At 32.9% G+C, this 21,598-nt stretch overlaps 4 protein-coding genes across 6 annotated transcripts in view; all 4 read right to left on the bottom strand.

Annotated features, from left to right (window-relative positions):
• The window catches only part of LOC134228894 (putative defense protein 3), an 11,052-nt gene extending 10,973 nt beyond the window's left edge, over nucleotides 1-79 (bottom strand). The window contains exon 1 of the mRNA XM_062710592.1: nucleotides 1-79. This exon is cut by the window's left edge and continues 68 nt beyond it. The gene's annotated coding sequence lies outside the window, so the exon portion shown is untranslated.
• Nucleotides 80-1,421: 1,342 nt separating this feature from the next.
• On the bottom strand, nucleotides 1,422-17,618 carry LOC134228896 (ferric-chelate reductase 1-like). Its single transcript, XM_062710593.1, has 6 exons — nucleotides 17,292-17,618; nucleotides 4,466-4,659; nucleotides 4,118-4,257; nucleotides 2,530-2,618; nucleotides 2,239-2,351; nucleotides 1,422-1,646 (listed from the first exon to the last, which is right to left on the bottom strand). Exons 1-6 carry the CDS (start codon nucleotides 17,318-17,320, stop codon nucleotides 1,537-1,539), a joined length of 675 nt encoding a protein of 224 aa, XP_062566577.1. The 5' UTR covers nucleotides 17,321-17,618; the 3' UTR covers nucleotides 1,422-1,536.
• Nucleotides 8,860-15,600, bottom strand: LOC134228893 (uncharacterized). 3 transcript variants are annotated; one of them, XM_062710591.1, is made up of 5 exons: nucleotides 15,102-15,593; nucleotides 10,953-11,129; nucleotides 10,110-10,376; nucleotides 9,454-9,733; nucleotides 8,860-9,213 (listed from the first exon to the last, which is right to left on the bottom strand). In XM_062710591.1, the coding sequence occupies exons 1-5, from the start codon at nucleotides 15,273-15,275 to the stop codon at nucleotides 9,074-9,076; spliced, it is 1,038 nt and encodes a 345-aa protein (XP_062566575.1). In that variant the 5' UTR covers nucleotides 15,276-15,593; the 3' UTR covers nucleotides 8,860-9,073. The 3 variants fall into 3 exon arrangements, with proteins under 3 accessions (XP_062566575.1, XP_062566574.1, XP_062566573.1); XM_062710590.1 differs by lacking the exon at nucleotides 15,102-15,593 and adding an exon at nucleotides 11,485-11,920; XM_062710589.1 differs by lacking the exons at nucleotides 8,860-9,213; nucleotides 9,454-9,733; nucleotides 10,110-10,376; nucleotides 10,953-11,129 and adding exons at nucleotides 13,020-13,221; nucleotides 13,454-13,763; nucleotides 14,047-14,316; nucleotides 14,636-14,812 and having other exon boundaries at nucleotides 15,102-15,600.
• A 2,530-nt stretch (nucleotides 17,619-20,148) lies between the features above and the next one.
• Nucleotides 20,149-21,106, bottom strand: LOC134228888 (uncharacterized). The gene is made up of 3 exons (XM_062710582.1): nucleotides 20,986-21,106; nucleotides 20,467-20,620; nucleotides 20,149-20,371 (listed from the first exon to the last, which is right to left on the bottom strand). Exons 1-3 carry the CDS (start codon nucleotides 21,097-21,099, stop codon nucleotides 20,253-20,255), a joined length of 387 nt encoding a protein of 128 aa, XP_062566566.1. The 5' UTR covers nucleotides 21,100-21,106; the 3' UTR covers nucleotides 20,149-20,252.
• Nucleotides 21,107-21,598: the final 492 nt, after the last annotated feature.

Genomic DNA, 21,598 nt, shown 5'->3' with positions numbered 1-21,598 from the left:
TACTGTCGTTTAAGTGGATAGGTAAAGTAAGTATTTCCTAAGCTTCTTTTGGTGTAGATGTACTGTATAATCATGTACTGTCTTCCGTGACTGACAAGAGTTCTAACGTGTTATATAATTTTTAAATCCATCAGACATCCCGGTATAAATGTGAAAAAATATATAAAGCATTTTTGAAAGATAGTTGACGATGATCCCATTTTAAATTACTTTGTTGTTTTCAAAGGTTTGTCAATATCAAACAGGACTTTAATGTGAGTTGAAGCTTTAGGGGTGTGGGGATGCTGTTCCTACTACATATGTGCGTTGTTTACATCCCATTCGAGTCATTTTCTGATAGAGAGATTTTATCATATACCTAGAAAGGGTTTCAAATTTTAGTCATTGGGCATTAAAAGATCTTTTTCAATCATGCCAATGCAGAATCAGGGGACCTCAGTTGAAGGGGTGTCAACTAAAAGGTCTGTGAATTTCACTTCTGATGCTCATCGCTTGGTGATGGAAGGGTCATTATACATACTTACGTTTGTTTGTATGTTTATTTTGCGGCGGGACGAACGAGAATCGCACACTGACCTCCCAATCATGAACCGAACTCCCTACCACTAGACTAACGTGATCAGTCTGTTTCAAGTTATTCAATAAAATTTTATAAAGCACTATTTAAACAACCAAACACCAATTGGAAAATAAATTAGGGAAAGGAAATATCAATCACACTTGTAATAATTTTGTTTACTTTAGAATTGAAGCAATAGAGAGTAAATTAGTAAAAGACGAACAAATTTTAAAAACATTGATCTCATCGATTTAAAGATTCATAGGAATACAAAAATAGGTCCGCTAATAACAAGGCGCAATTGGTACCCAAAGGAATTCCGACATATTTTCCTTGACCTGGTATCTAAATACCACATAGATATTGTCAATCAGAAACTGAATCATCATTTTAGTTTTTTTCATTTTCAAAGTTCCTATATATAAAATCAGAATGCATTTAATTAAAATTTTGCAAATGACTATAATGACAAGGTATGTAAATTAACGAATTCCATTTTATTGAAAAGCAGCTGTTAGTTCTGTTAAAAAGTCTCCACTTAATTAATAATGGGGAATGGTTGTACAAATCGTTGAAAACTTGTACGTTTTGATGCTATGGAGTTGATAAACTTTTGTGAATACAAATATTTTAAAAAGTTCCTTGGAATTTTTAAGCATCAACAACTGATTTATACCACTTCTCGAATTTGTTGTTGTATATACTCCTGAAGTTAATGATATTTTGATAATTAAACTATAGAAGAAGATAATTTTACCTCATTTTTTAGATGAATGGCTTGTTGTGATATAGCTACATAACCTGGGGAAAAAACGAACAAAGACATGTAATTTATTATTTATTTTCAATTTGACATAGATCACACCATTGTTGAATAAAATGTGTATATAAAAAAAAAATGCAGCTATATTTTTTTGCAACATTGCGAGCATCCAGATTTATTTACGACTGAATGGTTGGAACAGGAAGAATTAGGGTTACGTTGTTAGTAAAAATGCCATCAACACGATTGATAAAAAAGACAAGGTAGGCTTAAGATCCGCCCCTCCATTGCTGTTATTCCCTCCAGGTGTTTGTACAGTTGTATCTGCGCAAAATATAAAGAAAAGTTAAAATTTTCTGGACAAAACCTGAACGTGTGAGTGAAAATATAATGTTGATAAGGTTTGATAAGTTTTTTCACATTCAGTTTGTTCAGTTAAAATGGAAGGATTGTAGAAAAATCTTTGAAAATAAAATCGTTTGCAGAAATACATGAAATTCAAAACAGGATTTGAATTTCTTTTAAAAATCTAATGACTATTTGAGGACATTCAGAGAAAGCTCACTGATGAATTCCCTGTAAAATTCCTAAGTTCTCTCTGATTTTAATGTCATTAAAAAATCGTACAAGGACCATACTTTTTGGATCTTCGAGAAGTCAGAAGCCAAGTAATGTTTTTCAGCAATCAAGATGGATTAAATATTTTGAATCCAGTCAAACACGGATAATTTATTCCAGTTCAGTTAATTGGTTTAGCAGAGTTTTATTTAAAAGAATGGTTCCAATAACTTAAATATCAAAAAGAAGACATGTATTGGAAATTCTTTCAGATTAAAGTATATTATGAAATTTATTATTCTTATTAAACCTAATCTGAAATGATTAATTTTTAAAAATAAAATGCCTGGTTACTCACTTCCGCCGGGTTGACAGATTGAACTAGGGACGGGATCACTTGAGTTACTGTCACGTAGTACAGGGGACTGAATACCAACCCAATAGGTACTGTAAACTTGTACGACCGTGGCACTGAAACAGAAAATATAAAGCAGAAGTTATAAATAAGATGCCATCGTCCATGCAAAAACAAAAGACACAAACACACACACACACACACATATACATACAAAAAACAAATCAAAACAAAACCAAAGAAAAAAATCAATCAACCAGTAAAATAAATCATGATGAAAAGACAAAAACTTACCGGAAGTAAATGTGACCAGTATTAGCGGCAGGTTTCCAGTAAAACTTGGCCTGGGTTTTGTCACTTTTAGTTGTATGTGTAACAGCACTCTAAAATTAAGATAACATGTAAGAGAATTATTTTAAACGAGAACAAAATCATTTTTGAGCTCACAATCAAATTGTCCCTCAATCCTAAATACTAGTACACCTTAGAGGTAATTAGAAGAGAGTTGTTCATAATCTTTAACCTGTGATGAATGTATCGCACATGTATGTAATTTCCTACAAGTTATATGTATTTTTGTTAAATTTATGTTGGAATTAATTAAAATTTAACTCCACCAACCGACTTATGGACCAGTGTATTAGGAAAACGTGAGATGTAAGTGAAGTTTGTAAAATGACGAAAAGTGAGATCCCCAGTATATGAAAAGTGCATCTGACTAACGCCTTTAGCTTAAACACAGGAAAATATACCTACTTAAAAAAGAAATTGATTCGAGACGTACCTACTATAATTGTCCCTGTCATATCCCGACACAATAACATAACCATGAATAACATCAGATTTGTCATTCTGTTCAGCAAATTCGGACTAATTTGTGGTTGTAATCATAGAAAAGCGCGATCATGCAAACATATCCACAAAGATATCCTATATATATATTGTATTGTAATTCTAAAATTCTAAAATAAAATGACCAGTGCCTTGTATTTTAAAAATGAACTCTTCCGAGATTTTAAATAATATGCATAATATGGTAATCAACATAATAGGCCTTCAAAATTGTTCACTTAACTTTATGACGACACTGGTTTCTCTAGCTGTTGAGAAAGGAACACCGCACATTCAAAAAAATTGCATCTGGTACACTTCAAATGATTTTTTTTTTTAGAATTTACAGAGAATATCGTCATATTTTCCACTTTGATATGAAGCTAAGATTCTAAAATTCACTGTAAATTTTATATGTTTGTCAATTGATTCCAGGCAAGCTTATAAGGCAATGCTTTGTAAAGGTTATGTTTATCACAGTATTACAGGCAAGATTGTAGGGAACGCTTTGTTAATATGGTTGTGTACGTATCACATTAATTTTGCTTGATAAGCTAACATATGCCATTTATTTACATGTGTGCGACTTTTGATAAATTTTCCTAAAGTTAAAACTTCTTATGATTTTTATAGAGCTTATATTTGTCACATACATGTAACTAGTATTAAGAATGAGATTGTAAAGATTTTGTTATAAATCTTTCATTTTCTAAGAGTCTTAAGGTTTCTATTGTAAAAGTAAATTTTCTGTGAGTCTAAGGTTTCTATTGTAAAGCTTACATTTTCTAAAGGTCTAAGGATTCTATTGTAAAGCATACAATTTTTTGACAATCTAGGGTTTCTATTGTAAAACTTAACATTTTCTAAAGGTCTAAGATTTCTGTTGTAAAACTTACATTCTGTACATTATTACAGATGTGTGTTTAAGGTTTCTATTGTAAAGCTTACATTCTGTACATTATTACAGGTGAGTGTTTAAGGTTTCTGTTGTAAAGCTTACATTATGTACATTATTACAGGTGAAACCTAAGGTTTCTATTGTAAAGCTTACATTTTGTACATTATTACAGGTGAGTGTTTTAAGGTTTCCTTCGTTGGTCATCAGCGAAAAAGCTGGCAGAGAGACTGTCGAACAGTTTGCAGAACGTGCCTGGATAAATATTCCCCTGAAAGTCCCACCCGTCACAGTAACTGTTTTAAAAATATAAAAATAAAATAAAAAACTTAGTACAACTGCAATTTTCCATACATGTGTATTTATAGCCTACCAATTATAGAAAGTTGAATATTTATATCGCTTTGAAACGGAAATATTAATGCTGAAAGTTTTTTTAAACTCAAAAGAAAGTAAAAAACGAAGTTTAAAAAAATCGAAGAATACGAAAAATTGAAAATAAACCTTCTATGACGTCACCAGCCGTGTAAATTGTACTATTCATGGTCATTGTATAAGAAGACGCCCCTGTTTGTACGGCACCGCTATGCCCAGGGACCATAGTGTCACAGACGTTAGGAGGGGCCCCATTCGGGTAACCAATAACCACAACAATCAGAAGGTTGAGGCATAGAAGCAGCGACTGCATCTTGTGTATACTGTAAAAGAAAACAATAACAATATTTTAAATACATTATACTTCTGCAAAAATCATTGGAAGAAGGGGGAGTTCCAAGCTTAAGTTTTTATTAAATATTTATTAAAAGTATTCAATACATGTAGTCCAAAATTGACTTTGGAAACATCAAATACTAGTAGTGAAATTCCTGTTTGTAAAACAACCTCTTTCAGATAAAGGGAAACACTGTATTTATCATTTCTGGGTCTGCTGTTTAGATATTTTTTAACCAATCAATTGGACTCTTTATACAATTCATCTCTCTTTCACCTTGCAAAATGAAATCTGAAGATATCGAATAATTAAGTTTAAAACAAAACCATTGAAACAATACATATTGGGAGCAGAGCAAACGTAGACCTCTTAAAAGTCAGAGGTAGGATTAGGTACCTCGGAGAAGTAGCCTAGGCTTCCCCTGTCGACCGGTCACGCCCACCTTGTGCTCCTTGTCATGATCTGGCTGAGGAGAGAATCCATAGGCAATTCAGTGTGTAAATACTGATCTAACAATTAGTATGAAAAACGACAGTAGCATTCGACTTGTATTTGCTGACAAGGTCAATGTATCGAAAATAGAACTTGCTGAATGTTTACTTTAAAGGAGAGAGTTGATATTCTTGTTTCCTCAACTTGATAGTCAATGACTTGCCTCGTTTTATAACTATTTCAAAGGTAAAGCATGCTATTGCATCTGATCATTCTGAAGACTTCATATGCAGGTATATTTCTATATAAATAAGGGAAGTTGACAACAGAAAAGTTGAATCATCACGTTGATAGTTAAGTTTATTTGTTGAATTACCTTTGACGTCTTTTTGTAGGAAAATATTTCAATCTGAAACGTATGTGCCAGAATCTGATGTATTAGATTGTTTGGAGACTAGCTATACAATAGGTACATATTTCCATTCAGAAACTCAAGGTTCTTGTTACTAAAAACTTCACAGTTCTTGCACATACACTGAGAATGTATTTGACAAAATTAAATTCGTCTTTCGGATTTTTTATGAGTGAAATACACTTTATAAATTTTATTTCTAATTTTCACTCACACCTGTATTTTTTTCAATTATGTCTGAAATACATCATATCAAACCTGAGATTTTATTTTTAGATTAAAAAAGAATGTGACAATACTATAATACGTTATAACTTAATTAAAATACACCATCATCTTTGTCCTTTTGAAACTATCAAACTCTTGGTGAATTGATGTTGATTTATGTAAAAGAAAGACAGAGGTTGGTATTTTAAACTTGGATATCTTAAGCAAAAAAATATTTTGTACCCGGTATTTTTTACAAAAGGTTGTAAAGTTACCTATTTTGTGTTGGTTTGTAAAAACTAGAGGCATACGGACCTACAACAACTTTCCAACAAATGAATTTGGTTCTTGTTTTAAATCAGAGGCTATGAAATTCACAATTTTTGAAAGTGGCACCAGTGCTCATTATAACTATACACGTGACATGCTTACTTTGATTACTTAATACCCAGAGACAGAGCAGAGGAACAAAGAAATATGCATTTCAACAATATAATCAGAAGTATCCCGCAGGAACCCCTGACAATGGGGTCACACATTTCACAATTTTGCAAAATGCACCCTTGCTTATCATAATTGTTTGATTAATATGAACAAATGCAGATTTCAAAGCATTAATTCAGTTCAGTATATAATCAGAGCCCAGGCACCCCTGCCTAATTTAAGGACCTTGACATTCGCAATTCTGGAAAAAGGACCTTATGTATAAGCTTCCTCATCATAACTGTACTTAAATCATCAACATAATACACAGTAACAAAGGAGATTTTCAAAGAATTAATGCATTTTCACTACATACGAGTAATCATTAGAGCCCACCTTAACACCAGATCGCCAGACCCAGGGGCCATGAAATTCACAATATTGGAAGAGACACCTTTCTTTATCATACCTATGTTAATAGTTCATTGGTTTAATACCTAGGAGCATAAGAAAAGATTTTCAAAGAATTAATGCATATTCATTCTATAAGCAATGGAGCCCCTCCCTAACACCAGAACCCCTGACCCAGGGGCCATGAAATTCACAAGATTGGAAGAAGCAATCTTCCGCACCATAACTATGTACAAGGTTCGTTAGCTTAATACCAAGGAGTAGAGGAGAAGATTTTCAAAGAATTAATGCATTTTCAATATATACTGTATACAGGGTTATATTCGCCCCGTGTTATTTTCGCCCTTTTGAACCTGTGAACAATTTTGCCCCGTTTTAAATTCGCCCAGTCATAGTTCTGATAAAGAAATTATGAGGTGTAATTTGAATTCGCCCCGTTGTAAATTCGCCCTATGAAGGAAAGGGCGAAAGAGGCGAAAATAAAACGGGAGCGAAAATTTCCCTGTATACAGTAATCAATAGAGCCCCGCCCTAACACCAGAACATTTGACCCAGGGACCCTGAATTTCACATATTTGTATGAGAGCTCAATGCTGATTACAATCATGCTAACAGTTTGGCTGCTTGGTTGCCCAAGAGTAAAGAAGATTTTTCAAGATTTAATTAACTTTAGTGGTATTTGCCCATCCCCGCAGGCCCCAGGAGGGGAAGCAGGGGCCATGATTTCACAATTTTTACTCCACTTCATACATAGATGCTATATGCCAAAATTTGTTGAAATTGGTTTAGTGGTTTCAGAGAAGAAACTGAAAATGTTTAAATGTTAACCCACGACAGACGACGTACGAAAACATATAGCAAAAGGTCACCTGAGTAAGCTCAGATGACCTAAAAACGAACGTGCCATTTGTTCTGTATAGTCAAGAGATGAACTTCGGTCATCTTAATGACAGTTTATATTGAATTTTTTATACGTTTAATCTACACTACTTGGGAAGGCTTCTTTAAGGACCCTCTCTACACAAGTGCAAACTTTTTTTGGACATTGAGAAAATATTTTATTTAAAGGAGTTAATATTGAGTTTATTCATTTAATTTTCAATGTATGGTGCGTGGGGTTTACTCCCGGGAAAAATGTTCGAAGACAACACAGTATCAGTAAATAGAAATCACTATTAATTACTTCAACAGAAAAAATACATGTAAATAACACGTTCAGTTAATTTATCTTGGCCTTTTAAAATGAAAAGAATGCTTGAATTAATTACAAATTGAGTAATATATTGTACATTTGAAAGTTTTAGAATTTAGATCTAAGGGTAGATCACTCTAATTGCAGAAACATACCTTAGAATCAGAACTCTAGTGTGCAGTGTAGAGAAGGTTCTTAAAATATGATAATCATGATTTTGCTGTTCTTGAATATTTTTTAAAGATTCTCTCTCTCTCTCTCTCTCTCTCTCTCTCTCTCTCTCTCTCTCTCTCTCTCTCTATATATATATATATATATATATATATATATATATATATATATATATATATATATTAGAAAAAAAATGACAAGGTAACAATGTTAGTAAAACGTAATTACCGGACACTGTGCTATTTCTTTTCATTTTTGGATATATATATATATATATATATATATATATATATATATATATATATATATATATATATATATATATATATATATATATATATATATAAAAACTTTGATCCGCCATTATGACACTACCCAACCCTGGTTGCAGTATTAACAAATGTTATTCTACGTAACCTTAGGCTGTTTGCAAATCTCAAAATTGCTATTCTTGAGATGATTCTTTGAAGATAAGGTCTAACCCTACCTTTGGGAGATTAAATTACAAATAAGATGTAGATCTTGGGAAAAACAAATCAATCAAGTTGAAGTTGAACAAGAAGAAATACCAGATGTTTATTTTCATTTAAAATACATTCTATTAAGATGTATTTTGAAACATTTCATTATAATTTGTAGTGACTATATTAATCCAAATAGTATCTTGTAGTAGGAAAGAAGTGAATGTTCATGAATAAACACATGCACATTCTTATGATAGTTTTCAAACCAAAGAAGGCACTCTATACTTTCTAGGAAATTATGTCTTGCAATGGGCAATCAATTTGCAAATTTTGGCATAAAATTACTAGAAATTTAATTGAATTCCACGCTACTTTTTTTCTGAAAACTTAAAAAACAAAAAAGAATTTACCATTCAAACCTATTTTTATTTCTTAAAAGCACACTTTCAAAACTCTCTTAAAATTTACATTCATACATTTATTGTCAACTCAGAAGAGACTCCACCATATATTGTTAGCGAATGTAAGGAGATACTGATACTATAGAAGCCCTGCGTCACTGATACTATATAGAAGTCCTGTGTCACTGATACTATAGATCGAGGTCCTGCGTCACTGATATTATAGAGGTCCTGTGTCACTGATAACTGATATTAGAAGTCCTGCGTCACTTTGTTAAGCATCACTCTTAACCTTTTCGCCCTCCCCGCATGTTCAGTTTTACGTCAGAAGCCATAGAGATCTGGAAGGGCATGGACGAGGATGGGTTGGCGAGATTCATGAACCCAGAGGCAAGGAAAGAGTCGGGAGGGATTACTTCAATAAGCCCTAAAGTGGGGGGAAAAGAATAAATCTTGTTAACAAAATTTCAAGGAGAAAATTTCTTCACTTATAATTATATTTCGAAGATGACAAGTTATTTTAAGCAAATCGCATGAAATTTTATTTCAGTTTCAAGAAATCTTTTCTGTCAACTTATTCGTTTTTCTGAGTATGTAAAATTTTCATGTCGGTAAAAATTGGTCATTCAAAGTATGCATACCGAAAAAAAATGATAACATTATATACCTGGATGGAATGGTCTGTTGGGGAGAATTCCACCGCCAGTAGTTGTAGGTTGGGTGGTGGTGGTGGTGGTGGCGATGGTGGAAGAAGCCGGGGAGGGGACGGTGGATGTGGGAGGTCCCACGATACCTGTGGCGGTCAGTTGGAATACATTGTCCAGCCTTGCAGCCCTGCTGCAGAATTTTGCGATGGCTGGACTGATAGCCTCAAGTTGGTCAGAGGTCAATTTGTTAGCGGCTGCTACACTGTAAGCTGCTCTTGCACTAGTCTCTATTTCAACCATCTGTATGTTATAAAGAATTTTTTTTAAACCTTTCTAATAAAACTGATGATGATACTATGCATAAAAATATTTTGGACAAGCGCCTAATTGTTGACTTTCAAAGATTTTTACGAAGTAAGAAATATATATATTGATATGCCAACATAGAATTGTGTATTTAAAACTATACTACTTTGGTGCAAAACAGATTCAAGGATGGTAATATTTCAAAAAAAAAAGTTTTACCTACTTAAGTAGTGCCGTGGTTCTTTTTAAGGAATAAAACTGATAGAGAACTTATGAATTCCAGTTTTATGATCATTTTTTAAAACCTTTTTTTTCCCTTTTTGAATGATTAAAAGGAAAATATTTCCAAATACAAGTACTGAGTATATACCTGCTCCCTTCTGTCAAACTCATCCATAGCTTGCGTCATGTTAACCAAACTATCTCCTATAAAGCAGACTTCAACAGGTCGGGCTCGGAATATTCGGTCGGAGCCACCGAAAAATCCTGCAGGGGAATCGTTATCGGTAAAATCACCATACTCCAACATATCATCTACACCTTCGTCATCGGCGTCGGCTGGATCGTCTGCTGATTCACCTGGTAAGATCGGTCTGGCAGGGGGAACTCGGAACTTAAAACGGATTCCACATTTTCCCTAAAAAAAAAGAGGAGGAAACTAAATATTTACATCCAGTGTAATTTTCTGTATGAAACCCATTATAAATTTCTATAACACACGCAAAACTTTGTCACCGCGTGGTAGAATACACAGTAGGAACTACATGTATATGTATTTTCTATAATCTAGGAACACCAAAATGTACAATGTTTTGACTCAATTTGATTAAAAACTATAATCCTGTTAAATTAACGTAAAATAAGTGCGTTAAAATTTATTTTGTCACTTTTTTCCTCGCAATGTTTGCTTTATTTAACTTTGCAACGTCATTTAACGTCACAAACGTCTCTACGTCGATTAGTTACGGCGGTATTATAAAAGGGCGCTAAATTCACATTTATAATTAACGAAATAAGCAATTATGAAGAAGGAAAATAGAAAATGTAAATATACATGTAAGCAATGATTTCATATTTTTGGATGTCGTCGATCATTCGACGACATCTACAAATATGTATTCAATACTTAAATATCCTCGACTTGATTTGATATTTTTTGTATATTTTTTCTGTGTACATCTTATTGTTAAAAAACGAATAAACAAATACGTACCTTTGCAAAATCAAACATTGTGAGGTGATTGTCAAAGTCGGCATCGCTCAGTTGTCTGTCTCGAGATACCAGTATGGCCATCTGTTTGTTCATATGTACACGTGCAAATTCCTCTACATCCACCGCGACATTGGTGTTTTGTTCATCCAGATCAGTCATCCAGGAATATTTTTGGACCTGTCAGGATTTTTTTCAGAGTTCTTAAATTATCATCTATAGTGCTACACATATATTATCTCTTAGTTTTAAACAATTACAACAGAAGTGATCGAGAAATTAGTAAAGCTTAAATCTGAAAGTCTTCTTTCCTCAGTTTTATCATAAATGGGTTTTTTAATTTAAAATCGACGTTTGTTTTCTCGGTGAAAGAGCGAATGAAGAACCCCACATATAAGTTTAGACAGTAAAAATATCTTTTCATTAAAACTACAATGTTTGATTCTTTCTTTGACAAAGAAAATGCACGCGATGATAATTTATTGCGAATCTTTTTCAGGGTTTATATACGTATATCTAATCAATGTTAACTCACATTTCTGGTGGAGGGACGATCTGCACTTTCATTACTGTCTTCATTACTGTCACCCCCGGGACGACCGCGTCCCCTACCCCCGGGCCGCCTTCCTCGTCCCTGGCCCGGGCGCCCATGGATCTCCGCAAACCCCACAGAAAGGAGTAAAACAGTGAAAGTGAACGCGTACCTCATTTTTCTTCAATTTACTAATCAACTTCAAAACTATTAGCTTTATATACTGTCCGAAGGAAAATGTCACAAGCTCTTGCTTTATTTCAGTAGTGATTTCATGATCTTTGTAATGCAACAAAGGATGTTGCCATCCTGGTAATGAGTAAAAATTCCGTAATGCATGCGTTTATCATTTACATCCTCGAAGGATAAACAGGATCCTATATAGGTCGACAAGATTCGACTTGATCACGATTAGATATATTTTCCATTTTCTCTGTGTCACAATGAACACGTGGATTAATTAGATATAGAGAATAACTTCAATCAGGAAGAACTCTATAATCTAAATGTACTTTTATTTTCACCTACTAACATCTAGTATAATTAGATTTTGTGAAAAATAGCCATAAAAGGTAATGTATAAAAATCAATTGTATATAAATTTAAAAGGGTACTAAAATCCAGTAATGAGAACAAAATTCTCACCATCTTAATAATTTTGTGAAGTTAACCCAATAAATGGTTTTTTTACTGAATTCTTCCTATCCAGATCAATCACAATTAAATCTATGTAATTTATAAAATAAATTATCCTATTGTGTTAAACTGATTACACTGTGTTAGAAAACAACAAAGGCGATAGAAGAGGGGGCGTTGTCTACATTATTGCGTAAGTAGTTTATACTATAGTTAACAACCATGGGAATAATTCAAAGCATTGAATGCTTTGAAGAAAGCAATAAACAAATTTGACAAGCTTAAAAGGATGTATACCGTACAATATTGAAAAGGAACATTAATAAATAGCATAAATTAATGAAAACCATAGATAACAAATACTTTTTTTCAGTAACGGATATTCTATATAATCTTAGTGAACAAGTTTATTTTGATTTAAAACACGTTCTATATATTAAGATGCATTTTGAAACATTTCAGTATAGTTTGTAGTGACTATACTAATCCAAATAGTACCTTGTAGTAGTTTTAGAAAGTAGTGAATGTACATGCATATACACGTGCACGTTCTTATATCAGTTTTCAAACCAAAGAAGGCACTCTATACATTCTAGGAAATTATGTCTTGCAATGGGCAATCAATTGGCAATTTTTGGCACAAAATTTATAGAAACACTACTTTTTTCTGAAAACTTAAAAAACGAAACAAAACTTTACCATTCAAACCTATTTTTATTGCTTTAAACCTCTCTCTCAATTTTTTCTTAAAATTTACATTCATACATTTACTGTCAACTCAGATGAGGCTCCTTCATCTATTGTTAGCGAATGAAAGGAGTTATTGATACTACAGAGGTCCTGCAACACTGATACTATAGAAGTCCTGCAACACTGATATTATAGAAGTCCTGCATCACTGATACTATAGAAGTCCTGCATCACTGATACTATAGAAGTCCTGAGTCTCTTTGTTAAGTATCAATCAACCTTTTCGCCCTCCCCTCATGTTCAGTTGAACGTCAGAAGCCAAAGAGATCTGGAAGGGCATGGACGAGGATGGGTTGGCTAGATTCATGAACCCAGAAGCAAGGAAGGAGTCGGGAGGGTTCACTTCAATAAGCCCTAAAGTGGGGGGAAAAATAAATCTTGTTAAAAAAAAAAATTAAGGGGGTAATTTCTTCACTCATAAACATTTTTTAAAGATGACAAGTACTTAAAATCACATGAAATTTTATTTCAGTTTCAAGAATATTTTTCTCAATCTCGTCATTAAAAATGATTATGTGAAATTTTCATACCGGTGAAAATTGACAATTCAAAGTATGCATACCATAAAATTGACAACATTATTTACCTGGATGGAATGGTCTGTTGGGAAGAATGCCACCACCAGTAGTTGTAGGTTGGGTGGTAGTGGTGGTAGGTTGGGTGGTAGTGGTGGTGGTGGTGGTGGTGGTGGAAGTTGAAGAAGCCGGGGAGGGGACGGTGGATGTGGAAGGTCCCACAATTCCTGTGGCGGTCAGTTGGAATACGTTGTCCAGCTTTGCAGCCCTACAGCAGAATTTTGCGATGGCTGGACTGATAGCATTCAGTTGGTCAGAGCTCAATTTGTTAGCGGCTGCTACACTGTAAGCTGCTCTTGCGCTAGTTTCTATTTCAACCATCTGTATAGAATAAAGAATTTTTTAAAACATTTCTAATTAAATGATGATGAAACTATGCATAATATTTTGGACAAGCAGAATCACCTTGTAGACTTTCAAAGATTTCACAAAGTAAGAAATTGACGTGTCATCTTAGAATTGCGTATTGAGAACTATATTATGTTGGTGCTAAACAGATCCAAGTATGGCATTTTTTCAAAAAAAATAGAGGACCTATCGATTCTATTCTTTATTATCATTTATTATAACTTTTAGTTTCCTTTTTGAATGATTAACGAGATACCTGTTGCCTTCTGTCAAACTCCTCCATGGCTTGCGTCATGTTAACCAAACTGTCTCCTATAAAGCAGACATCAACAGGTCGGGATCGGAATAACCGGTTGAAACGACCACCGAAAAATCCTGCAGGATAGTCCTTATCGGCAAAATCACCATCCTCCAACATATCCTCTACACCTTTGTCATCAGCGTCGGCTGGATCGTCTGCTGATTCACCAGGTAAGATCGGACTGGCAGGGGGAACTCGGAACTTAAAACGGATTCCTAATTTTCCCTTGGAGATCAAAGATGACAAAACTGAAGATACACTGTATCATTGGTGGAAAATTAATTCAAAAGAGGAGATCTAGACACGGACGGGATCAGAAACTGTTACTTTGAAATGTTCTAATAAATGACACTGTTTGAAACCAAAACTGTTTTGTATTATTGGCAAAAAAGAGCAATGTTGTCAGAGGAGTGTTTTATCTAGAAATGAAAGCTAAACTTAAAGATGATGCTCCTCGACTAGATTTGATAGTTTTTTGAATATATTTTTCTGTGTAGTTTCTAAAAAACACAATTGCTAAAGAAACAAATATACAAATACATACTGTTGCAAAATCAAACATTGTGCGGTGTTTGTCAAAGTCGGCATCGCTCAGTTGTCTGTCTCTAGATACCAGTACGGCCAACTGTTTGTTCAAATGCACACGGGCAAATTCCTCTACATCAACCGCGACATTGGTGTTTTGTTCATCCAGATCAGTCATCCAGGAATACTTTTGGACCTGTCAGGATTTTAATTTTTAAGAGTTATATATTATCGTTTATATTACTTCACATTTTTATTACCTTTTAGAATATTTTATAATCATAAAATACTTACAATAGAAGTAGAGAAATTGCAGAAAAGCTTACGTCTGAAAGTATCCTTTAAATTTATTTAAATTTAAAATAAACGTGTTTTTTCTCGATAAAAGAGTATATGAAGGACTCCACATATTAATTAATTATGTTGAGAAGAGAACTTATTGTAATTCTATTTAGGATTTCTTTGTCCAAACAATGTTAACTCACGTTTCTGTTTCTGGTGGAGGGACGACTTTCATTGCTGTCTTCATTACTGTCACCCCCGGGACGACCGCGTCCCCTACCCCCAGGGCGTCTTCCTCGTCCCCGGCCTGGGCGACCAAGGATCTCCGCAAACCCCACAAAAAGGAGTAAAACAGTGAAAGTGAACGCGTACCTCATTTTTCCTCAATTTACTAATTAATCTCAATACTATAAGCTTTATATAGGGACCGAAGGAAAATGTTACGAGCTCTTGCACTGTTTCAGTAGCGATATCATGATCTTTCTAATGCAACCGAGGAAGTTGCCATCCTGGTAATGATAAAAAATTCCATAACACTTGCGTTTATCTTTTACACCCTCGAATGATAAACAGGATCATACATAGGTCGACAACATATGAATTTATCACGATTTTCTCTGTGTCACAATGAACACTTGGATAAATTAAATATAGAGAATAACTCCAATCAGGAAGAACTCTATAATTTTAATGTACTTTTAGTTCATCTACTTCATGTACATGTATAGTATATTTAGATTTTGTGAAGAATAGCCATAAAAAGGTAACTTTATATAAATCAATTATACATATATGACTCCATATCCTTTTTTTATCATTTTGAGAGCGTTTTTCCCATAAAAACAGCAAACCTCGAAAATAGATAAGCAAATTAAACAAACAACTATCAGAACAAAAACTAAAATGATTAACGAAAACAAAAACGACAACAAAATTAGAAACTTTGCAAAAACATTCTGAACCAACATATATGTTCTTAAAGTTTTAAAAGTTATTATTTTTAAAGGAAAATTAGAAAAAAGAAAGTATGCCCCTTCTAAAATTTTATAATTTTTTCAAATTTATTCATTTTTAATTCTTCGTTATGATCATGGTAATACTATGATCCATCAGCGTTTACAAACAACAAAATGATTCAGAGACACACTATTTGATCTGAAATGCTCACTTTAGCCATTACTTCAGGTGGACCTGAAAACACTCACTGAGTTTGTTAAATTATATTTTTTTAAATACTTTAATTTTCCTCAAGGACTGGTGTGTCCTGATTTTTATTTTAAAAATATTGTTCCTATTCAAGTCCTTTGACTATACACTCCTCATGATAAATATAGGTATACATGTACTCGATTCACATTTGAACGTATTCACTAACAAAGCAATCTTATAGCAAATTGCATTTCAAAGGAACTATATATGCGTATATAGTTTTAAAAATCGTGACTTTTTCATTTTTCTTTATTTTTTGTTCATTTTAAATGTCTTTGCCTTGTTAATTTGTACAAAGAATTTTGTGTATAGTCTATATCTTTTCTTTATTTCCTTAAACAATAAGAATTTATAGGGTAAGACAGTTTTGATGTCATTGTCCAGGTCAATATCTTCCTTTTCTTAATTTCGAGAAAATTAACAAGCCCATTCGTACCTAAAACATTTAGGTACATTTGTACCTTGTGTCCTTTTCGTGCTCAAGCACTGCTTTGCTTGACGGGAAACGCAAGATTATAATATAAACTCACAAAAACACATCTTATTTAATGTTTTCTTTTGAATGCGATTTGAAAGCAAATAAAAAAAATATTGGGAAAAAATTTAAAAGAGTACCAAAATCCAGTAATGAGAATGAAAGAAAAATCTCACTATCTTAATAAAAATATAGTGAAATTTAACTAATACGTAAATAGGTTTTTTTTTATTGAATTCTTCCTTTTCAAATCAAATCACAATTAAATCTATGTATCTTATAAAATAAATTATCCTCTTGTGTAAAACCGATTACACTATGTCGAGAGAACAATAAAGGTGACAAAGGAGGGGGCGTTGTCTATCTTAGTGCGTACGTAGTTTATACTATATTTAACAACCATGGGAAAAATGCAAAACATTGAATACCTTGAAGAATGCATAGAACAAAAGTGACAAGTTTAAGAGGATGTGTACCGTACAATATCGAAAAAGAACATTAATAAAGAGCTTAAAATAATGAATAACATAAATAACAAATAATTATTTTCAGTAACATATATTCTATAGAATCTCAGTAAACAGGATTTTATGTATGAAACCCACCTTACCGTATAGGAATTTCAAACCTTGAAAAAAGGGCATAGACAAGAACAATTTTTCTGACAACTGAAATGCTGTGTAATATAACCTGTCTTGAACATACATACCTCTCGTTCTTCAATGCTTCTTTTCTCATTTAGAAAAAACGCATCCAGATTTCACGCATTCGTTTTCCTGTGCAGTAACAAATTTCTTTTAATGTTTCCTTACTCTTACATTCAAAGGACATGAAATTGTAAAGGTTCCTGTGAAGCAAAAGAATTTTGAGACGGAAAAGTGGACAATGCCTGGAGCAATGATTGCATTGTCATTTGACCGTGACATAAAAATCATGCACAATAAACAGATATGATTTTCACGGTGACCAAACAATCCCCAGGCAATCTGTAATTAAACGGCCATGACTAAACACATACTCCCAAGGTTTTATTTCACTATGAAAGATATAAAGATATTATTATATTCAATTTTGTTGTGTTCAAAGCAACATACAGTGGGTTTTTTCCACTTGCTCTCTCACATCATCCTTGAACATAACAGAGTAATGTACACTTTTAATTGGCAAATGTATTTAACACAATACTAAGCGCATTAACCACCATAAATACAGGATATATAGCACGCATTTACCTAAAAAGTGAGATAGAACAAATATGCAAATGAAAACGTTCTGATATCAAATGAGCATCTAACTTGTCACCAACAGAGGCTAAATTAAGTTTATGTAGATATTATGGACATCCACAATGACATAGCAAAAGAAGTAAAAAAAAAAAAAAAAAAAAAAAAGAACCAAAGTTTCTTAACAGGGCCTGGGATTGTGATAAAATTAATGCAGGAAATGTGAAAGAAACCAAAATTTCTTCCTGATACCATGCCAAAAATTAGGCAGACAAAAACAGCACCAGAATAGTGGAATGAATTTCTCGACCTAGTAGTACTTTATATACTACCATATATAGCTATCTATGGAAGGTTACGTGACTGTAGGTTGAGAAAAATTGTTTAATTGTAGGTACATGTCTTGTTTACAAAACAAATTGTATTCAGGAACGTGAAGTTACACACTCAGTATAACCCAGATTTTTATAAGACATTCTAGAACAGAAAAATGAAAAGGATTATAACGCCGTGTTCCAACTTCATCAGTTTTGCCAAATGTATTATGAATACCAAAGCAGTTTCGCAAAAAATCTGATTTCTGCATAGAATTACATTTAAGGTTGTTCGGAAAGTTGAATTCGTGGACCCCGGTCATATCTTTTTTCTTTAATGTTATATGCTATCTAAATTTGGTAGAAATATTTTTTTAATAAATTCTTTTTTTTTCAAATTATAATTTTTTCAAACCTATGCAGAATTAAAAACTGCAAAAATTGGATCACTGAGCAGGTCAAAATTTAGTAATTCACAAACAACACAATAAATGAACATGATAATGTTTATAGTCATATTCTCAGTAAAATGGAGCATAAACGAAAAACATCCTAGACTTTTAACTCAAGAAGTTACATCATTGTTCATATTCCAAACTATGGATTAATATTTTGCTTCTTTGAAAAGAAATCATTTTGAGAAGATAGGAAGTCCTCATTTAACGCGACAAAAATAATGACGTTGAACGTCACGGAGCAGATAACACTGCAATTTTATGTTAATACTCGGGAAAAATCCTGAATAAACTCTAAATATGTTAAAGGAATAAAAAAAAAGTCATATATAAGTAAGTCATATAATTATACGTTTAAAAATTGTACATGCGGTATTTGTGTCATGTTGTAAATTTTGAAGCTACCACTTGGTAAAATTTACAACATGACTTTTGAGTGACAGACACTGTATCGGACGAAGACAATTTGAGAAGGAACAGTTTATCCGGAAAATCTGAACAAAAAATTGGAAAACATAGGCGTTTCAGAATTGCTGTTTTGTGAAAGCACAGTTAAGTGGTAAACGACATTAAAAATTGAGAAAGAAAATTATATAACGAGAACAATTGTTAGAAAAACAAATGTCAAGTGCTAGAAAAGTATATAGTAAGTGATTATTGAACTATATTTTGTGAAGTGTTTAGGGTTAGTATTTTTATAAAAATTCTTTTTTTTTTTTTTTTTTTTTTTTTTTTTTTTTTTTTTTTAACACATGAAATTGTGTTTACTTTAAATTTCTGTTTTTGACGTTTCGACAATTTGTCTGAACTCATTTTAAGGAAGAGGCAACAATAATATAAAACAGCAGATTTTTTGCCATTTGATATTTTGAAATTTGTATTAAATACTCATGGATATGTTCATTTTGAAATGATATTAAAACTTTGATTTTTATCAATTTTACAGTGGAAAAGTAGAGAGTTGCAACAATTTTGAGTCTTGCTTTCGTAAAATTGAATTTCATTTCAAAATTAATTGACCGATAAATTAATCAAGACATCAATTATATTTTAATTGGAAATTATGAAATAATTTTATGAATTCAAATTCCACGAAAAGCTGCACTATTTCAGTGAGGATTCTCAATGCAACAACGTCACATTTTAATTGCAACGTTACATACTCTATTGTGACCTTACCTTAATGATTAAAAAACGTGATTTGAACAAAATTCAAACTACATCATAAGTTTCTAGATAGACTACATATATATCTCCGCTGCTGTAAAATTTTCCATGAGGTATTGATTTGTAGAAACTTAAGTGTACTAAGTATTTAAGATTAATTGATTTCTCTAACAGATGCGTCGTCTTTTTGCCACAGGGGTTCTAAGGAAGAAGAACCTGGGTTTGTATTTACCATTTATCATCTCCCTGTACACTTTTCCATGCAAATGAGAGATGCTTTCTCCACAATATCCCAGAAATTATGAAAAAGGGTCAAACACCATGAAGAAAATGATAAAAAGATAATGTTTTCAATCATTTATTACAAAAATAGAAAAAAAACCAAACAAACAAACAAACAACACACTTCCACATATGAAATCCAAAATATGTTGTCACCGGTTTCAAGCTTTGTCAAGAAATATTTGTATAATTACTTATTCTTAACATCATTCTTTTGAAATGTTCCTTTTTAGGGGTTGAATATGATTCCGGAAGTGATATTGATGTTGAAAGGCACATTAAGCTCTGGCTGAGATGGGTCAATTTGTCCACTGACCTTGTATGACTGGGTCACTTGGGCCACAGAACCTAAAGAAAAAAATAGCAGTTTTAAATGTTTTGTGATCTTTAAAAATAATTCTTAAAAAGAGTAGAAAGATGTAGATAATTTCTTTAATACTCACTGGTTTTCATAAGGTAAGCGTTTCCCTTGTTGATGGCTTTAGTACAGAAAGCAGTGGTAAACCAGCCATTACTAGATAGGGAGGAGTGAATGGTCAGTTTATCAGCCACCTCAACAAAGCGGGTCAAGGCCTCCCCAGTCTCAATTTCTCCAGCCTGAAATTTACAACTGATATCTGAGCTACATATGTATCTTGATAAGTTATAATCTGGACAAGAGTGAATATTCATCATACATGGGCATTACGCAACAAATAGTAACAAATGTTTTAGACTATATTAAATGTAATTTAAGAATTTCGACACATATGCATCAGACCAGTTTAATATTAATCAGAATGACCTATATCTTTGCTCAAGTTATAGTTTTAATTAACGTTTCCTCCATTTCAATAAAATTTCATAGTTTGATTTGTGTGGAATGTATATAAAGAATATATCTGCTAAAAACTAAACAAGTCTTAACAAAAGTTAATAAGAATCCAATGATTAAGAGTTTATTTTATCTACAGGAGACTCACGTCGCCTCTGTTGATGAGCTCTCCAGTGATCTCTTCTTCCACGGCGTTGCTGTCCATAACGAAGCAGACCGGCGTAGACGTGGTTGCCACGGGGACGTGGAATCGGATCGCCATTTTGTTCTGAAAATTTATCCAAGACTTGTGTTGGCGCATTTTTACTTAATGGTTATCCATATATATAATAAGCATGCAAATATAAACTGCCTGTCATTCGTTTTAATATTACATGAAAATTAGTGTACGCTGTGATACAAATTAAATGACTATTACAAAGATATTTTTTTACCTTAAGATGTTTTTTTTTTTTAAATAAATCAAATGAGGATAAAGAGGGGACTAATTTGTGAAAAAAAAAAGAAATTCATGGTAAGTGGAGCTATTTTTATCTGTTGAATACGTTTAAAACAATACAGTAGTTCTATAATCTTACCCTGTTGATGTCATACTGAGTTTGGGATGTAAAATAGCCAGCGTTAGTCAGACTGGTATCGGTGGAGGCAATGCGGGCTATCTTGAACAATGGATAGTATCGGGCACACTCATTGACCAGCTGATCGTTCGGTAAATTCGTTTCCCAGGAGTAACTCTGAGACTACAAAAATCAAAAATCAAT

The sequence above is a fragment of the Saccostrea cucullata genome, unplaced genomic scaffold (assembly GCF_032062105.1).
Source record: "Saccostrea cucullata isolate Sc308-1 unplaced genomic scaffold, CSIRO_AGI_Scuc_v1 ctg507, whole genome shotgun sequence".
NCBI lineage: Eukaryota > Metazoa > Mollusca > Bivalvia > Ostreida > Ostreidae > Saccostrea > Saccostrea cuccullata.
Note: the sequence above shows the minus strand (reverse complement) of the source record. Positions and strands in the feature narration are given on the sequence as shown.